Here is a 20,516-nt window from a genome sequence, read left to right as displayed (position 1 = left end):
TATGCAATCTGATAGAAGAAAGCGGGTGGACCTTATAAAAAGAAGAGTGGGTAAAGCATGAGAGAGTACTGGGAGAAGGGTGCAAAAGAAGAGTGAGAACCTCAGGAAGTTATGCAAACTACAGAAATACAGCAAGGCTCTTCCCTCCTGGGGCTCTTCCCCTGGATATACTAAATTTGCTGTAAATACTACCCATTTCCATTTCTTTCTCTGTTTTGAGGGAGATGAAAGAAGAACTGAGAGTTACTTTTTCCTTTAAATTGAACAGGCAACATGAAGACCCAGTTTGTAGATGCCCGGGTCCCACCATCCCTATTGAGTCAAGAGTAGGAAAGAGTGACTCATGAAGATAGGGAGCCAAGGAAAATCAAACATAGCAATGTAACTAACTGGGAGGTAAGGACACAGAACGTGGGAAGGGGATAGAAGGCAGATTTAGAAGAGGGCAGAGAAAGAATGATGAAGAACAAAGTACAGAACTAACCTCATGGACAAAGAAGACACGGGCACCGGTGAAAATACCAACTCGAACCACAGCCCTGACAGCAGCATTCATACCTGAAAGGAGGGACAAAAGAAGTCATGGAGGGGTTGCTCCTAAGAAAAGGTGCCCTGGAATCCACATATATTACATTTGGCTAAAAAAAATGAATCAGTACTTTACTTAGTCTTTTCTCTGAATCTAGAATAATCCTCTCATCAAAGTCTTCTGACCTCCCCATTCCCAATTACTGCAGTCAATGTTACCGGAGCTTCAGATAATCTGCATTCATTGCTCCTCAAGCCCCGCAAAAATCCTGCCTTTCCCAAGACCTTTCCTTGATAGGACCATCTGGGAAATAATAACAACTAGAATAAAGCATTTTCCTGAATGTGTATTGTGGGCTAGACACTGCCAAGAGCTTGTCAAACATCATCTCATTTAATCCTGTCCACAATCCTGGAATTGTCTCCATTTTAAAGATTTGGAAACTGAAACTCAAAAAGGTCAAGGGGCACCAAGCTAGTACTTTTAGAAAGTTCAGATTAGAATTCAAGTTCTCAAATGCCTAAGTTAACACTATCAGCCTCTAAGGTTTGTCCTACTAATCTCAATGGCTGTACTAGGTTTTTCCTTGCTTTCTGAACTATATCGAGACATCAGCTTTTAGTAGGCATTTAAGAACAAGGACACGACTCTATATGGTTCAGTAACCTGGCAAGTCACAGTCTATTCACAAGTTCACAAGTATATCTGTTACTGGACAGCTGATTCTCTCAGTCTACACACACACACACACACACACATACACACACACACAAATATACCCCTTTTTTGTGTCACTTGAGTTGGTCTATGTTCCAATGTGTGCCACACAGTTGTGATTCACTAGTTCCCACATTGCCAGAAGAGGCTGTGACCAAGTGTGCAGGAAGAATTGGTAGGGACTCTATTCTCTCACTGCCTTCTCCTGGCATTTCCTCAATTAGTCAACGAATATTTATTAGTCTCTTCCTGTGGCCCTGTATATAAGATGTTTATGGGGAACTCGAAAAGTATGCTGTAAATCATTCTCTCTCTGCTTCTACTGGAAGAAAAACTTAGGACTAGGACTGGGCACGGTAACTCATGCCTGTAATCCCAGTACTTGGGAGGTCAGCTGGGAAGATTGCTTGAGCCTAGGAGTTCGAGACCAGCCTGGGCAACATAGTAAGACTCCATCTGTAAAAAAAATAAATAAAATTCAAACAAAACAAAACAAAAGCTTAGGACTAAAATACAGAGGCAATCCTTTTCCCTTTTTCACAGATGAGTATTATCCCTCTCCTAGTAGTTTTTCAGTGAAAAGAACTCTCTTCCAGGAGCACTGTGAAAAAACCAGCCCTTCCCAACACACAGCAGGTGTCCCATATGTGTGTTTCACATTAGGAACAATGCACTGATCCTGTGCTAAGCATGGCCTTATTGGTGACAGATGGGAGACATTCCTTTCCTACCATGTAATGTGAGGAGGAGCACATGGTGATGCACAAGGAATCTTACAGCCATGATGGGTCAACTTCTTGTGAATCATTTTAGCTACCCTCTCTTAGATATTCTACTACATATTTTTGTTTCAATCTAAAATCTGTTCATGTTGTCCTTAACCCTGCCTGGAGAAATGTAATATACCAGCAAGCACCAAGAGAGCTAGTAATCGGGAAAATCTGCAGCACCAAACTAAAAACCATCACAAACTTTTGAATAATCCAAAGCTATCAGGAATAGGATGGAATAAAAAAGATCAAAATGTTTCTTTTTTTGCAGGTTGGTATTACATGGCTATTAGCTCCAAATTGAAGGTTCATTTGTTCACTTAACAAATATTAACTGAACACCTATCATGTTCCAGGCACTGTGCTAGGCACTGGGGGGTACAGCAATGACCAACACAGAATCTGGGAATACCAAGATAAAGGACTTGGTAATGGTCCTCAAGATATGTGGAGAATTACAATATGGTCTATTGGTCCCTATAAAAGACATGAGCCAAGCACAATGGTGCATGCCTATAGTCCCAGCTACTTGGGAGGCTGAGGCAGGAGGATCACTTGAGCCCAGGAGTTAAGTCTAGTCTGGGCAACACAGTGAGACCCCATCTCTCAAAAAAGACAGACAGAGGGAGAGAGATACAAAGTACAGTGGAAACAGGGACAAAGAGTATCTAAGCCTGCCAGAAGGAAGTCAGAGAAGGTTATACAGAAAAGACAACATTTGTCATGGGACCTAAAGGACAATTTCCTCTAAAATTTTTCTGTCAGGTGGAGAATTTGAGGGAGAGTGTTCTTGGCAGAGGGAATAGCACAAATAAAGGTGAGGGTCAAAAAACAACCATAGGTAATTTGGTATTATAAAGAATATAAACTAGGAAGTGGTGAGAGATGAAGCTCTACAGGTGGGCAGGCACCTATGTGCCATGAGAAGTTTGAGTTGTATTCTACAGGCCAGGGTTTAATTGGAGATCCATGGGTGATGGGTTTCGGGGAATCCAGGAACCCCACAAAACTGTATGAAAAGTTCTGCGGGCATGGACATTTCTTTTGAGAGAAGGTCTACAGCTTTCATTTGATTCTTAAAGGGGTCTGTGACCCCCTCCAAAAAGAAAAGTTGCAGACAACGAAGAATCCCTGAAGAATTTAGCGGGCAGAGGGACATGATGAGATCTGCATCTCAGAAGGATAACTCTGGCAGCAGCGTGAAAGACAGCTTGAGAGAGGGATTTCTTGCGTTAGGAGGCTACCTGGCATCCTAGATAAGAAATGTGGAAGACCTGGACTGGAACAGTAGCATTTGGGACAAAACAAATACTGGATAGAAGACATCTAGGAAACAGAAGCAATAGGACTTATATCCAGTTGGCAATGTGATTATATTTTAAGGGTCAGAGAGGGAGAAAATGTCCCGTGATTGATTTAGACAAAGGGTAAAAGTGTGGTACCATTAACTCAGCAGAGGCAGGTTTTGGTTTGGGCAGGTTGGGGTGGGGGTGATACATTCATATTTGGATATGTTGAGTTTGAAGTCCTTACGGAGCATCCATGTGAACACAGAAGAGACTATCTCAAGAGAATATGTGGAATTGTAAGAGAAAAAGGCAAGGAATGGAACCCTGAGGAAAACCAACATTGAAGGAACAGGAAGGGGAAGGGAGGTTCCATGATGAAAACTAATAAGGGGCAGCAGGAAATACAAAAGAACCAGGACTTAGCGATGTCTCAGAAGTCAAAAGGGGACAGTTTCAAGAAGTGGGAACAGTGCCAAATGCTTCTGATAACTAGTCTAAGGTAAGGCCTGAAAGGTTGGACTTGTCAACAAGAAGTCATTGGTGAGCACTGATGTCAAAGCTCACTTATGACATCACTAAGGCAAAGCCCCATGAAGTCTAGAAGCCTAAGTTCACACCCTTAAGTGGAAGGCATCAAAACCAAAAAATCTGTGAAGAGAGGGGCTTTTCAGTAGCTTGAGAAACAGCCTATGTGTGTGAAAGGAACAAGGTCAAAAGTCAACACAAAGTCATCAATGCTTTAGGAAAGACGAATAAAGTCAGCTCAATAAGATCAGAATAGATACGAAACTAAAGTTTGTTTTCCAGCCTGTCACAAGGCCTATGGGATTCTCTTCTGGATACCTGGAGTTCTGGAGTATGAACTTGTAATTTTAGGAAATAAGGGAAAAACTGTTCTGAAATGTATAGGTTAGAACATTGTTTCTTGCTCCCAAGCTGAGTAAATGTTCCTGCAAAAACTCTAACTTAATGCAATCCTGTTGGTATACCCAGAGTTAAGAGAGACAAATGACTCAAAGGTTTTCAGTACAAAAGCAAACAACAGACGGTGGACAGGGACTATCCAAATCAGTTGGGCATAAGAAAAATCTCACAATAAGGAAATTATCTTCTCCCTCTGCCTTCTTCTTACCTCAACCCCACCAACTTCCAGAGGTCATTCATCCTGTCTCCAAACTGAACATCTGAGTGTCTTCCTAGAAACCAAATTTTAGGATGTTCTTTGTGCACCTGGTACCTGCGCCTCAAACCCCTAGTTCCCTAAAAATCACAAACTTTGGGGTACACAAATAGTTTATACTAAGGAGCCCCAGTAATTCTTTGAGCTCTCCCAGCCAATCTGACCAGCCTAGTCTGGCCCCAAGCCAGTCCTGGCCAGAGTCTCCTTGGCTGTTCCATGTTGCCCTAAATAAACCTCTATGGCAGCTGTCTGACTTATTAGAAGCAAGACGAAGGATAAGATTACAGGCACCATCCAATAGGTATTCTGGGTATAGTCAGGAGGGGCTCTGGAGAACATCATAAGCACGTAGTTTGGAGTCTCCAATTACGGCATATTGGGAAGAGGTTTTAGAAAGAAGAACTGTGGGTGATGGGTCTCTATGAGAATAGACAGAAAAAAATCTAATAAATGACTTGAGCATGACTTTTTTGAAAGCTGACACTAAATAATTTCTTTCTGTCTTAACTTTCATAAGATTTTTAAAAATATATGAGGAATAAACATTTGTTAGAGATGAATTGCACTTTCTAATGGATATCATAAGTAAAAATTATAAACCCTAGAATAGCAAGCCAGAGAGGTAAAGGAATCTCTGTTCGCGCGAACCTTTAAAAATAGAAAAGGCCAGGTGCGGTGGCACATGGTCTGTGGTCTCAGCTACTTGAGAGGCTGAGGCAAGAGGATTGCTTGAGCCAGGAGTTCAAGTCCAGCCTGGGAAACATAAAAAGATCCCTTCCCATTTCTCTTTTTTTTTTTTTTTTTTGAGACAGAGTTTCACTCTTGTTGCCCAGGCTGGAGTGTAATGGTGTGACCTTGACTCACCGCAACCTCTGCCTCCCGGGTTCAAGCGATTCTCCTGCCTCAGTCTCCCAAGTGGCTGGGATTACAGGCATGTGCCACCACGCCCAGCTAATTTTGTATTTTTAGTAGAGACAGGGTTTCTCCATGTTGGTCAGGCTGGTCTCGAACTCCCGACCTCAGGTGATCTGCCTGCCTCGGCATCCCAAAGTCCTGGGATTACAGGCGTAAGCCACCGCACCCAGCTGATCCCGTCCCATCTCTTAAAAAAAAAAAAAAAAAAAGGATAAACATACATTTGTAATGGCTGGCTATTTGGAGACAGAGGGCCAGAGCAGATGACTGACTGAGGTCCTTTCCAGGGTTAGAATATGCCAATGTTTATGACAATGTTTATGGCTACTAAAGGTAGCATAGTTTTGGTGGCTGAAGCCATTCCTAGGCTGGAAAGGGAATTAGGATTTGGTACGGCATCAGCCCAGCATCCCAGAGTTCTTCGTTTTTGAGCTCAGGATATCCGATTCCTGGCCATTTTTCTACCTCAAGAGATGATTAGCTTCGCTGAGTTCGGGGAATGACAAAGCTGTGACCTCTATGGATTTTAGACAGCTCAATCTCACTTTTCCATGTGGCCCACAAACCCTCAGGGGAAAAAAAACAAAAAAACATTTCTATGTTTTCTCCCTGGGAGAACTAGAGTCCATCAAACTCAGCTCTGGGCAGGCGACTTCTGAATTTGAGCTTCTCCTTCAGCTGGGACCTTTCAGCTCTATTTTGAGTTTTCTGTTTTGCCTCCTTGCCTCCATAGAATTTTAGTTTCTATCACTCTCAATCCCTAGTGATATGCTGCTGTGATGTTATGGGGATTTGCAGGTGGGATATTTCCCTGGATACACTATGCCTATCAGCTGGGTCCTTCAGAAATTAGCTTATCTATAGTCCCTGCCTCCATAAAAGAGGGTCTTTCTCTTATAGCAGTGAGTTATGGCCATCACTAGATTCAGAGGGCCTCACGGCTCAGGATCAGAAGGTGGAAGGGCTCTGCTGCTCTTAGACCCAAGTTAAATCCTAGGCTGACCTTTTTTTCCCCTCTTTCCCTCTCTAAAAATATCTTCCTCATTTTATAACTCTGTGTATCTCACTTGGATTGTTTAGCAGGCTTTCTTCTCTCTTCCCCTGATCTGACAATCTGGGTCCACAGACCATTCTACCAAGGTTTCAGGATCAATGCTCAAGTGCATGTTAAAGAATTCAGTATTGGCATGGTACTCTGCCAGCAGAGAAGAGAGATGCAAGAAAAGCCAGGTCTGTGGTTTCTGCAAACTCAACTAGGACTCTGCATTCCTAATCTGGTCACTATTCCTAAACTCAGACCTCCATACTCTCCTTCCTCAGTTTCTTCATTCTAGCACTTTCTGATTCATAACCTATATCACAATTATAACAAATATTAGTTTAAAAAGTCTAGCTTTACTAATATACTAATAAGTATCATGAGAACAAAGATTGTGTCAGACTTTTTCACTGATGTATCCCTAGTGACCATCATCCTGATTGACACAGCAGATACCAATTCATTTTTAATTAATTAATGATACATGTATTGAGTATTTATGATGTGCCTGCTACTGTTCTAAGCATCTTACTTAAATAAAGAGTTCAGTGTCTTGCAATCTACCTTCTCCGTGAAGTTTTCCCTGATTAATTCAATCAGGGGCTATCATTTCATTATATAAGTAGATTCCACTTGGTTAATGCACACTTGCTTGTTTTCATTTATGTGCCTTATGTAAGAATTCTAGTTTCCTCATTAAACTATAAATTCCTAAAGGAATTCAACTTCTTCACAATATACAAGACAGGGCTCTATACAAAGTGGTCCTTAGCACAAAGTCTAAAAGAGCCTAGGGACAGTGGTGCTGAGGAGGGGAGCCTAGCTGAAATTGCTTTCTTTCTCTCTTTTTTCCATAATTGTCTCCATGTCCTGTATCCTTTCAAAGAAATTCTTCCTCTTTTCAATGTATCAGAATATATCAGAAGATCAAATAAGTTTTTTTAAAACAAAATCACATATTCTCTCTCTCGCACTCCGTGTTTCCTATACACCTAATTTTCATGACTCCCAGGTTTCTTAAATTCAATCTAGAAAAAGGTTTTTGCTGGCTCATTTTCTGCCCCTCCACCTCATAGCGGATCTGTATTGATTAACTGCTGCTGTTCCTATTTTTTCAAGGGGTAATGAAATGGAAGAGGAGGAAAGGCCAGAGAAAACCGAGTGCCTGACTGACCCTGGTCAGTACAAGAACTCTCCAGACATCAGAGTTAATACCTGAAGACCTCGTTGGGACCCACCAAATACTAATTCTGGGTCTCCTCCCATCCCCCCCATGACCAAACACACGAGTTAATCCACTTACTGCCTTCTCAATAACTTTCTCTCTTTAGTTTCTTTCCAATGCTGCTTGAGAAAACACCACTCTTTCAGGTTTCCAAGGACCAAAAGAGTCCCCAGTCTTCAAAGAAACTTTGAAAGAAGTTTTATGAAGATGTGGGTAAATAAAAGCAAGGCAAATAAAATTCAAATGCACTCGAGGACTTAGGCCTCACAGAAATTTTTAGGAAAGCCCAAAATTCCAGTGAACCTACAGAAGAATAATTCTATTGTAAATGCCAACGGAGTCAGTAAATTCCAAAAGCCCCAACAGTCGTGTTTTTCGTCCCCTCCTCCTTACCTTGGGCATCTCCGCCAGAGGTTAAGACGGCGATGGCTTTGCCAATCCCCAGGGTTTTGGCTGCATGGTGCTCTTCATGGGTCATGATCCACTCTAGAATTTAAGACAATGGCCAGTTAAGACACAGCAGGAATCAAGATGCCACTAGCTCAAGAAACGGCAGTTAGACTGGCTAGAGCCACCTCAGTCAGGCTCTCCCACTATACCAAGTCTGGGCTTTGCAGCCTGAGAGCTTTGGGCTTCTTCCAGAGGAGAGCCACACCCTTGTAGACTGACAAGCTGAAATGTCATGTAATCAAGCCCAAGACTACTAAGGTTCTAACTAATCCCTCTCTGATCCCTCCCACCCCAATTAGAACCTATGTGGGGAATAAACTAAGGTCAGGGAAAAGAGAAGTTGACTGAATAGAAATGAGAAAGGGAGGAGAAAAGTTGAGTTAGCCTCAAGGATACCTCCCGTTTCAATGAAGGCATAGGTTATTGCAGAGAGCTGGAATCAGATGAGGTTTAGGGCACTGATGACAATCAGCAAAGTAGAAGTAGGAGAGCAAGGGTACGTTGGATTATAATTAAGATTAGGGTTGGGTGTTATGGAATTGTGCTATTGGAATGGGGTTAGGTGATATGGAGTTGAAACTGTAGTCTGAGGTTATAAAGGCACATCAGAGTTAGGCAAATTAATGGTGTCAGTCTCAAGAGTGGTCAGGGACTTTCTATGGCTCTTCCCTCTCAGGCTGTCAGCCTCCTGAGCATCTCTTGATCCTTGGTCTTTGGGTCTTGCCCCTCACATTACTACCTGCTATGAAATGAGAAGATTAATACAAAGTCACTGCCATATATACACAGATGTGTACATATGACATGGGAACACCCTCATATTTTGTTCTTTAGGGATCACCTCTCTCAAAGGAACACATAAGAGGACATACTTTTGTATCCATAAAATGCCAGTGGAATTATCACTCTCCCAGTTTTCCAGGCTAAAACCTGTTATTTTTAATTTATCTCCTCCCTTCCTCTCAGATTCAAAACAGTAACTAAATCCTATTATTCTCCCTTCTTATTATCTTCCTTTATACATCCCCTCCTTTCTATCCTCATTGCCATTTTCCACCTGAATTGCTTACTACAATAGCTAGTCTCACTGTGCTTGTGTTCCTTTCTTCACTCTACTAGACACACAAAATAAACCTTTATAGGAAGGTCATAGGTCCCTAGGCTTCAGTAGAGATGTGTATTCATTCACAGGAACCCAAGTTTTAAGGGCAGCTTGTGCTTGCTTCTACCCTGCATTTGGAGAACTCAAGGTAGCTGCCTATAGAAACATAGGTCACATAAACACACAAATCCACACAAATAATAAAAGAATGCAATGAGACATATACGAAGACATACATTCACAAACATGCATTGTGTTAAGAGACAGAGATTAATGAACATACTACATATAATCAGTACTGACAGATAAGTTCTCAACTTGTTGGGTTGGCATTCGAAGCTTCTACAATCTAGCCCTTGCATGTAGCTTCAACTTTTGGTCCTACAGATCCTCTGCTCCATTGTCACCTGAACATTACTTTGCTGTTCCCACTTTTGTGCCTGGGCATACTGCATCCCTTGTCCTGGTGGCTCCCCTGGCCCTTTCCACAGATTCATACCCCATTCCATCATTTAAGGCCAGTGATAGTTGTACCCTTATTAAACCTTCACTGATTACCACAGGTCAAGGAAGCCTTCTTTTGGACTTCCTCTAATCACATGTTGTCTAAACTGGATCACCGCCTCCCAGGTTCAAGTGATTCTCCTACCTTAGCTTCCCGAGTAGCTGGGATCACAGGCATACACCACCACACCTGGCTAATTTTTGTATTTTTTATTGAGACGGTTTTCACCATGTTGGCCAAGCTGGTCTGGAACTCCTGACTTCAGGTGATCCGCCCACCTCGCCTCCCAAAGTGCTGGGATAACAGGCATGAACCACCACGCTACGCCTGCTTTATGTGGCATTTTAATTGTTTCTTATGCACTGAAAAGAGGGTTGGACTAGATCAGGGTCAGCGTACAACAGTCTGTAGGCCACATCCAGCCCTTCTCATGTTTTTGTATGGCAGTAAGCTGTGAAAGGTTTTTATATTTTTTAGTGGTTGCAAAAAGTACTTCATGACATGTGAAAAATGTTAAGTTCAAATTCCAGTGTGTGTACCACCTTCATTCATTCACGTACTGTCATGGATGTTTTTGTGCTACAACAGTAGGATGGATATTGTGACAGAGACTCATGAGCCGGCAGTCTAAAATATTTACTATCTGGCCTTTTACAGATGAAGTCTGCCAACCACTGGACTGGATGGCTATTAAGGTCATTTTCCCTAAGTAGACTGAGAACTCCTCCAGGGCAGGGATCATGATCATTTTTAAAAACTCTCCCACAGCCCACTAAAGACTCGCAAAGTCTATGCACATTACAGGACCCCAATAAATACTTGTTGAAAACAATGAACTGATGAACTACATGAAATACAAATGTATGAAAAACGTAAAATAGGCTTGGATACAGATATACCTCCATATTCTACTTTAAAACACACTCCTAACTTGGACTTCAGAAATCATATAGTGGCAAACAGTGAAAGGAACATACAGACACGCGTGACTAGAGACACTCTTATTTAACTGGAATGTTCATGTTCAAATTTCTGCTGTTTTCAAAAAAGAAAGATTAAGTGACTAGGGCAAACAGGAAGGAAAAAAGATGGAAAGAAAAGAACAAGACATCTGGGTATGCTGATCCCTTTCCTCCCGTTTTTTTTCTCATTCACTCTTGGAGCTCATGACGGGGGTAGAATCCCACACAGAGCTCTTCTACCCCTGGCAGCGTCAGTGAGGGAGAAAATTCGCCATAACAAGAGGAGTTTAAGAGTGCTGACCTGTAAAAACCAGCTCATATTCTTCTACTGAAATCTCTAAGGCAGTTACAGAGACACAGGACACAGAAATTCATGCAGACTCATGTATAAGCATCCCTTACAGACCCACAATGACACGCACGTAGAGAGAAACAGATATTAAAACATATCTCTGAAATCACGTGTGTATATAAGCACGCGGCAGGGAGAAACAGACAAGCAGCATCACAGGCGCACAGATTTGAATTGGGTGAGTGCCAGGGTAGGGTCAGGCAGCCAAGGGCAACCCGTCCGAGCCCCACCCACCCATCCCTGAATCCCGGGGAATGCAGCTGAGCCTGAGAGCGGAGGGGGCTGGCCAAGGGGCTAGGATTCTTCACGACTGCCCTGCCCATCCCCCTCTCGGCTCGGCTTAGGATGCCGTATCTCCTCTTCTTTTCCTTTCTGCTCCTTTCAGTTCTCCCTACCGCCTACTCCCGGCCCATACCTTCCCGCCTCACTCCCAGCTCTCCCCCTTGCTCTTCACTCAACGGCCCCTCTTGCCTTTTAGTCTTAGCTCTCCTCCGCCGCTGCTTTCTTGCAGATTGTCCTTGGGAAAGGGGGGAGGTGTGCTGGACGAACACGGGGAGGAGCCAGGTGGAGGGAGGGGGAAGGAGGAGGGGGAAAGGAGGAGAGGCTTCCCAACCTCCACTAACAGATGCTGACAAGAAGGCTCCGCCTCCTCCTGCTTGCCTTTCTCCTCCTCTTCCTCCTCCCCTTAAGAATTCGGCTCAGATATGGCAGCGGCTTAGTTTCTTCACTCCCCACAGCCCTGGGGTCCTCATATCTATCTAGAGAGCCATCAGCATCTTTATTTAATGGGAATAGGAAATTATTTCGTTGCTTCTCTTGTTTTCAACACATAACTTTTTCCTAGTCCAGACTCCCTGAGACACCTTGCAGTCCAACATGTTCAGCAACTGATAATAAAACCTGCTCCTGTGGCCCCCATCCGTCTTTAAGCAAACATTTATTGGGAGTCTGTGTGCTAGATTTTGCATTAGGTGCTGAGATATTTTTAAAAAATAAATAAATATAGTCCCTGTCTTTGAGGAACATTGAATTATGACATCTTCTATAGAATAGCCTCAAAAACTTCTTTTACATTTACATTACCTTTCTCAGAGAAAGTACAGAAAAGCTAGCTACTTGGAATGGAGGTGTCAAGAGGGAAGGGCGTGGCTGTGACAGCCACTTCTCAAGCCTGCTGTAGGGAGGGATGGGGGCGGGATTCTGGCAGTGAAGCAAGCATTTAAATTAGGCTTCACAGCAAACAGGATCCACCCTGGAAAAAGGGTCAGATGCTCCCAGAGCAAGAGGTGCATCCATTACTCAAGTCTCACCTACCCTTGCTCCACCTATGCGTTTGCTTCATTGTCTCCACAGTCAGGTCTCCTCTTGCTTTTACCACTGCCCTCTTCCTCTTGCTTACTTTTATCTCTACCCCTGCACATTCTGGCACACACAATACAAATGCAAGTGACTAGGAGATAAAACCCCATTTGACTACACAAAATAAAAGCATTTGTGCTCCAAATTATACCATCAAGAAAGTGGAAAGACAACCCACAGAATGGGAGAAAATATTTGCAAATCATATCTCTGATAAGGGGCTGGCATCCAGAATAAAGAAAGAACTCATTTGCAACTCATTAAGAATGTAAACCAAAAATAAAATTCTAAGCCCCTCAACCATCTGAATAGACTCCTCCTCTCAGTCAAGGGTATTCCAAAATTAATCTGAAAAACTAGTTCAGACCTTGATGGAAAGGGGGAGCCAGACATGCTTCATTATATGCTCCTCCCTTTTGGAATTACTGATAGAACACACTCTTTAAGTCTGATAAAAACCATTTACAATCTATTCTCTGAAACCTACTACCTGGAGGCTCTGTCTACCTGATAAAACCTTGGTCTTCACACCCCCTTATCTTAACCCAGACATTGCTTTCTATTGATTCTAAGTCTTTGGACAGTAACTGAACTCTTTTCACCAATTTCCAATCAGGAAATCTTTGAATCTACCTATGACCTGGAAGCCCCGCTCCCCACTTCCCACTTCCAGTTATCACGCCTTTCCGGACTGAACGAATGTACATCTTACATATATTCATTGATATCTTATATCTCCCTAAAATTTATAAAACCAACTTGTGGCCCGACCACCTTGAACACATGTTCTCAAGATCTCCTGAGGGCTGTGTCATGGGGGAGCTGTTGGTCGCTCATATTTGGCTCAGAATAAATCTCTTCAAATGTTTTACAGTTTGACTCTTTTCACTGACAATAAAAAGAAAACAACTCAATTTAAAAATAGGCAAAAGAGTTGACCAAAGAAGATATATACAGGTGGCAAATAACCATGAAAAGATATCAACATCATATGTCATTAGGGAACTGCAAATTAAAACAATGAGACACAACTACACACCTATTAGAATGGTTAAATGATTAAAATTCAAAAATCCAAATGCTAATGAGAATGTGGAGCCACCAGAACTCTCATTAATTATTGGTGGGAATGCGCAATGGTATAGTCACTGTAGAATACAGTTTGACAGTTTTTTACAAAGCTAAATATTGTCTTACCACATGATCCAGCAATAGCACTCCTAAGTATTTACCTGAATGAGCTGAAAATTATGTCCACACAAAAAACCTGCACATGAATGTTTATAAAAGCTTTATTCATAATTGCCAAAAGCTGGAAGCAACCAAGATGTCCCTCAAAAAGTGAATAAACAAACTGTGATACAGCTATACAATACAATATTTTTCAACAATAAAAAGAAATGATCTATCAAGCCATGAAAAGACACAGTGAAACAGGCCAGTGTGAAAAGGCTGCATACTGTATGATTCCAACTGTATGACAGTTTTGAAAAGGTAAAACTATGGAGACAATAAAAATATCAGTTGTTACCTGGGGCTTGGGATAGAGGAGGAGAGATTAATAGGTGGAGCACAGGGGATTTTAGGGGCACTAAAATGATTCGGTATGATGCTATAACAGACACATGACATACATTTGTCCTGACATTATGCATTTGTCAAATTCATAGAACTACACAACCCAGAGAGTAAACCCTAATGTAAACTATGGAACTTAGCTAATAATAATGTATAAATATTGGGTTATCAATTATCATAACTGTATCACACTAATGCAAGATGTTAATAGGGAAAACTGGTCGGGTGCAGTGGCTCACCCCTGTAATCCCAGCACTTTGGGAGGCCAAGGCAAGTGGATTGTTTGAGCTCAGGAATTTAAGACCAGACTGGGCAACATGGTGAAAACCTATCTCTACAAAAATACAAAAAGTTAGCCAGGTGTGGTGGCGCATGCCTATAGTGCCAGCTACTTGGGAGGCTGAGGCATGAGAGTGACTTGAGCCTGGGAGGCAGAGCTTGCAGTGAGCCAAGATTGCACCACCACACTCCACCCTGGGCAACAGAGTGAGACCCTGTTTCGAAAATAAAAAATAAAAAAATGAGCAAAGGCTTGAATAGACAGTTCTCTAAAGATGATGTATAATGGCTAATAAGTACAAGAAAAGATGCTCAACATCAATAGCGATTAGGGCAATGCAAATCAGAACTACTTCACTGAAGTGAGAATACTACTTCATACCCATTAGGGTGGCTATTATCAAAAAAGAAAAAAGAAAGGAAGGAAGATAGAAGGAAGGAGGGAGGGAGGGGTGGAGAGAGAGAGAGAAAGGGAAGGAGGGAAGGAAGGAAGGCAGGAAGGAAGGAAGGAAGGAGGGAGGAAGAGAGGGAGGGACACAAAGAAATGAAGAAAGGAGAGAGTAAGGGAGAGAGAGAGAGGAAGGAAGGAAGGGAGGGAGGGAGGGAAAGGAAAGGAAAAAGAAAGGAAAGTGTTAGAGTGGATGTGAATACATTGGAACCCTTCTGCATTGCTGGTAGGAATGTAAAGTGGTGCAGCTGCAGTGGACATTTGGTAGTTCCTCAAAATGTTAAACATAGAGTTGTCGCATTAACTACCAATTCCACTCCTAGGTATATACATAGGAAAAATGAAAACGTGTTCACACAAAATCTTGTATACCAATGTTCATAGCAAAATTATTCATAATGCTGGCAAAATGTGGAAAGAACCCAAAGTCCACCAACTGAAGAATGGATAAAATGTGTCATATCCATATGACAAAAAGTGTCAAAATTTGTAAAATATTTGAAGATATTTATTCTGAGCCAAATATGAGTGACCAATGGCCTGTGATACAGCCCTCAGGATATCCTGAGAACATGTGCCCAAGATGGTCAGGCCACAACTTCATTTTATACATTTTAGGGAGATACAAGTCATTCATTAATACATGTAAGATGTATTTGTTTTCCTTAATTCTCTCAGCATGCAAAAATACATGTAAAATGTACATTGGTTTGGTCTGGAAAGGTGGGACAACTGGAAGCAGGGGTTTCCAGGTCCTAGGTAGATTTTCTGATTGGCAATTTGTTTAAAGAGTTATTATCAATAGAAAGGAATGTCTGGGTTAAGATAAGGGGTTGTAGAAACCAAAATTTTACCATGCAGACGAAGCCTCCATGTATCAGACTTCAGATAGAATAGATTGTAAATTTTTCTTTTTTTTGTTGTTGTTTTTTTGAGAAGGAGTTTTGCTCTTGTTGTCCAGGCTGGAGTGCAATGGCACCATCTCTGCTCACCACAACCTCCGCCTCCTGGGTTCAAGTGATTCTCCTGACTGAGCCTCCCGAATAGGTGAGATTACAGGCACGCACCACCATGCCTGGCAAATTTTGTATTTTTAGTAGAGATGGGGTTTCTCCATGTTGGTCAGGCTGGTTTCAAACTCCTGACCTCAGGTGATCTGCCTGCCTTGGCCTCCCAAAGTGCTGGGATTACAGGCATGAGCCACCACGCCCGACCAATTGTAAATGTTTCTTATCAGACTTGAAGGGTCTGTTCTATCAATAATTCCAAAAGGAGGAAAGGAGGAGGCATGTCCAGCTCCCCCTTCCCCTGATGACCTGAACTAGTTTTTTAGGTTAACTTTGAAATGCCTTTGGCTGAGAGGAGGGGTCTATTCAGATGGTCAGGGAGCTTAGACTTTTATTTTTGGTTTATAAAACATAAAAACATTATGCTACGTAGAATAAGCCATTCACAAAAGACCACATATCATATGGTTCCATTTATACAAAATGTCCAGAATAGGCAACTCTGCAGAAAGAGAAAGTAGATAGCAGTTGCCTGGGACTGAGGGAAATTGGGGAATGACTGCTAATGGGTACAGGGTTTCTTCTGGGGTTGATGAAAATGTGCTAAACTTACAGTGGTTGCAAACTGTATGAATATAGTGAAAACCATTGAATTGTACACTTTATTTATTTATTTATTTATTTATTTATTTATTTTTGAGATAGAGTCTAGCTCAGTCACCCCGGCTGGAGTGCAATGGTGCAATCTTGGCTCACTGCAACCGCTGCCTCCTGGGTTTAAACGATTCTCCTGCTTCAGCCTCCCAAGTAGCTGGGATTACAGGCGTGCATCACCATGCCCGGCTACTTTTTATATTTTTAGTAGAGACGGGGTTTCACCATATTGGCCAGGCTGGACTAGAACTCTTGACCTCAAGTGATCTGCCTGCCTTGGCCTCTCAAAGTGCTGGGATTACCAGAAAGAGCCACTGTGCCCAGCCAGAATTGCATAAATAGGTGAGTTTTATGATATTGGATTATATCTCAATGAAGACATTAAAAAACATTTAGAAAGAAAAAGCCTGAAAAGTTCCTGTAGGAAACTAAAAGATGCTATTGTAAAATACACTTTGGCATATTTTAAGATAGCTATTCAGAGGCTGCGGACACAGGAAGGGTTCTGTAAAGCTGTCCTTTGTGGGGAGATTTGCATTTGTAGACAAAATCTACATGAATGCAGTAAATAGTGGATGCAAACAGGCTTTCTCTTAGGCCCCATTATCTGCCTCATCCAGATCTAGGAAAGATTAACTCATAGGAAAAAGAGACTAAAAGTCTGACACTTGTCAATGTTCAATGGATAAACTTTTACCACAGGCTGAAATTTGAGAGGCAATGCATTCCTTTCTCTCTTTACCCACTACCAACTCCTATGTCACCATTAAAAGTGCTTTTAGGCCGGGCGCGGTGGCTCAAGCCTGTAATCCCAGCACTTTGGGAGGCCGAGACGGGCGGATCACGAGGTCAGGAGATCAAGACCATCCTGGCTAACACGGTGAAACCCCATCTCTACTAAAAAATACAAAAAAAAACTAGCCGGGCGAGGTGGCGGGCGCCTGTAGTCCCAGCTACTCAGGAGGCTGAGGCAGGAGAATGGCGTGAACCCGGGAGGCGGAGCTTGCAGTGAGCTGAGATCCGGCCACTGCACTCCAGCCTGGGCGACAGAGCCAGACTCCCTCTCAAAAAAAAAAAAAAAAAAAAAAGTGCTTTTAATGGGCTGGGCACCATGGTTCAAGCCTGTAATCCCAGCACTTTGGTAGATGAAGGTGGGAGGTTGCTTGAGCCCAGGAGTTTGAGACCAACACAGTCTATGTTGGTTTATGGGGCAACATAGTGAGACTCTGTCTCTACAAAAATAAATGAATAAATAATTTGGCTGGACATGGTGGCGCGCACCTGTAGTGGGAGGACCACTGGAGCCCAGGAGGTCAAGGCTGCAGTGAGCTGTGATCGGACCACACTGTACTCCAGCCTGGGTAACAAAGCAAGGCCCTGTCTCAAAAAAAGAAAAAAGTATTCTTAATGAATTATTGCACTAATAAGTCTATCTTAATTAGGTGAAGGCAAGGAAATGTCACTCATTTACTCACAGCCTTATCCCGAGACATTTAATCTTTTTTTTTTTTTTTTGAGACGGAGTCTCGCTCTGTCGCGTAGGCTGGAGTGGTGCAGTGGCTGGATCTCGGCTCACTGCAAGCTCCGCCTGCCGGGTTTATGCCATTCTCCTGCCTCAGCCTCCCGAGTAGCTGGGACTACAGGCGCCTGTCACCTTGCCCAGCTAGTTTTTTGTATTTTTTAGTAGAGAAGGGGTTTCACGGTGTTCGCCAGGATGGTCTCGATCTCCTGACCTCGTGATCCGCCCATCTCGGCCTCCCAAAGTGCTGGGATTACAGGCTTGAGCCACCGCGCCCGGCCGACATTTAATCTTTTAGATCCCTTTTTCTGTTCAGGGTGTTTAAAAAAATTATTCGATGATACTTGCTAAATCACTGTAAGGGGCTGGGTGCAGTGGCTCACACCTGTAATCCCAGCACTTTGGGAGGCCAAGGTGGGCAGATCACCTGAGGTCAGCAGTTTCAGACCAGCCTGGCCAACATGGTGAAATCCCGCATCTACTAAAAATACAAAAATGAGTCAGGCATGGTGATGCGTGCCTGTAGTACCAGCTACTTGGGAGGCTGAGGTAGGAGAATCGCTTGAACACAGGAGGAGGAGACTGCAGTGCCATTGCACTCCAGCCTGGGTGACAGAGTGAGACACCATCCCCACTCCCCCCGCCAAAAAAAAAAAAAAAAAATCACTGTAAGAAAGACTTTATTCAGGACCATCGTGATAGGTATAGGGACCACACCAATGGGATTTTGCAGTGGAGAAGACAGATTGGGTTCAACTCCAATTACAGCATGGGCAAGTGGGAATTTATGGCAGGGTCAGGGTCAGAAATTACTAAGAGGAAACATCAGGGGAAAGGAGGATTCTGGCTAAACCAAGCTAACAGGATTCTTGCCGAAGACAGACCAGGGTAATAAGGCATCCCCTGGCGGGTGGTGGAGGGAGAGAAACTTGATCAGATATTGAGGATGACCATATATTGAGTTTGGGGGGGGGGGTTCTTGATAAACTGACTTAGCAGGGTTCTTTGCTAAAACTGGATTTTACAAGAAAGTGCATGGATAGGTCTAGGAGAAAGTTCAGGAATCTGACTAAAGTCTTGCCAAGCAGAAAATCTTTGTCAAAGGCTCAATCATCCCCAGGAGTTCCTGAGAAACTAAATGAGCACAAATTAAGAAAAAGAGGACACAAACAAATGGAAGAACATACCATGCTCATGGATAGGGAGAATCAATATCGTGAAAATGGCCATACTGCCCAAGGTAATTTATAGATTCAATGCCATTCCCATCAAGCTACCAATGACTTTCTTCACAGAATTGGAAAAAACTGCTTTAAAGTTCATATGGAACTAAAAAAGAGCCCACATTGCCAAGACAATCCTAAGTCAAAAGAACAAAGCTGGAGGCATCACGCTACCTGACTTCAAACTATACTACAAGGCTACGGTAACCAAAACAGCATGGTACTGGTACCAAGACAGAGATATAGACCAATGAAACAGAACAGATCCCTCAGAAATAATACCATACATCTACAGCCATCTGATCTTTGACAAACCTGACAAAAACAAGAAATGGGGAAAGGATTCCCTATTTAATAAATGGTGCTGGGAAAATTGGCTAGCCATAAGTAGAAAGCTGAAACTGGATCCTTTCCTTACTCCTTATATGAAAATTAATTCAAGATGGATTAGAGACTTAAATGTTAGACCTAAAACCATAAAAACCCTAGAAGAAAACCTAGGTAATACCATTCAGGACATAGGCATGGGAAGGACTTCATGTCTAAAACACCAAAAGCAATGGCAACAAAAGCCAAAATTGACAAATGGGATCTAATGAAACTAAAGAGCTTCTGCACAGCAAAAGAAACTACCATCAGAGTGAACAGGCAACCTACAGAATGGGAGAAAATTTTTGCAATCTACTCATCTGACAAAGGGCTAATATCCAGAACCTACAAAGAACTCAAATAAATTTATGAGAAAAAAACAACCAACCCCATCAAAAAGTGGGCAAAGGATATGAACAGACAGTTCTCAAAAGAAGACATGCATACAGCCAACAGATACATGAAAAAATGCTCGTCATCACTGGCCATCAGAGAAATGCAAATCAAAACCCCAATGAGATACCATCTCACACCAGTTAGAATGGCAATCATTAAAAAGTCAGGAAACAACAGGTGCTGGAGAGGATGTGGAGAAATAGGAACACTTTTACACTGTTGGTGGGACTGTAAAGTGGTTCAACCATTGTGGAAAACAGTATGGCGATTCCTCAAGGATCTAGAACTAGAAATACCATATGACCCAGCCATCCCATTACTGGGTATATACCCAAAGGATTATAAATCATGCTGCTATAATGACACATGCACACATATGTTTATTGCGGCACTATTCACAATAGCAAAGACTTGGAATCAACCCAAATGTCCATCAGTGACAGACTGGATTAAGAAAATGCAGCACATATACACCATGGGATACTATGCAGCCATAAAAAAGGATGAGTTTGTGTCCTTTGTAGGGACATGGATGCAACTGGAAACCATCATTCTCAGCAAACTATGGCAAGAACAGAAAACCAAATGCCGCATGTTCTCACTCATAGGTAGGAACTGATCAATGAGATCACTTGGACTCTGGAAGGGG

The 20,516-nt window shown here is 42.5% G+C and overlaps 1 protein-coding gene across 9 annotated transcripts in view; it reads right to left on the bottom strand.

Moving 5' to 3' along the window:
* The window catches only part of PFKM (phosphofructokinase, muscle), a 46,578-nt gene that overhangs the window by 15,135 nt on the left and 10,927 nt on the right, over positions 1 to 20,516 (bottom strand). For 5 of the 9 annotated variants that reach the window (XM_050746882.1, XM_050746874.1, XM_050746877.1 and 2 more), the window contains 2 exons: positions 8,058 to 8,150; positions 485 to 558 (listed from right to left, as the gene is read on the bottom strand). In XM_050746882.1, the coding sequence (XP_050602839.1) occupies positions 485 to 558; positions 8,058 to 8,142 (159 nt within the window). In that variant the 5' untranslated portion in view covers positions 8,143 to 8,150. Of the gene's footprint in view, positions 1 to 484; positions 559 to 8,057; positions 8,151 to 8,263; positions 8,339 to 10,984; positions 11,004 to 11,450; positions 11,469 to 11,506; positions 11,684 to 20,516 lie in introns of those variants that run through there. The other 4 variants (XM_050746880.1, XM_050746883.1, XM_050746881.1 and 1 more) reach the window with 4 other exon arrangements.

The sequence above is a fragment of the Macaca thibetana genome, chromosome 11, assembly GCF_024542745.1.
Source record: "Macaca thibetana thibetana isolate TM-01 chromosome 11, ASM2454274v1, whole genome shotgun sequence".
Taxonomy (NCBI): Eukaryota; Metazoa; Chordata; class Mammalia; order Primates; family Cercopithecidae; genus Macaca; species Macaca thibetana.
Note: the sequence above shows the minus strand (reverse complement) of the source record. Positions and strands in the feature narration are given on the sequence as shown.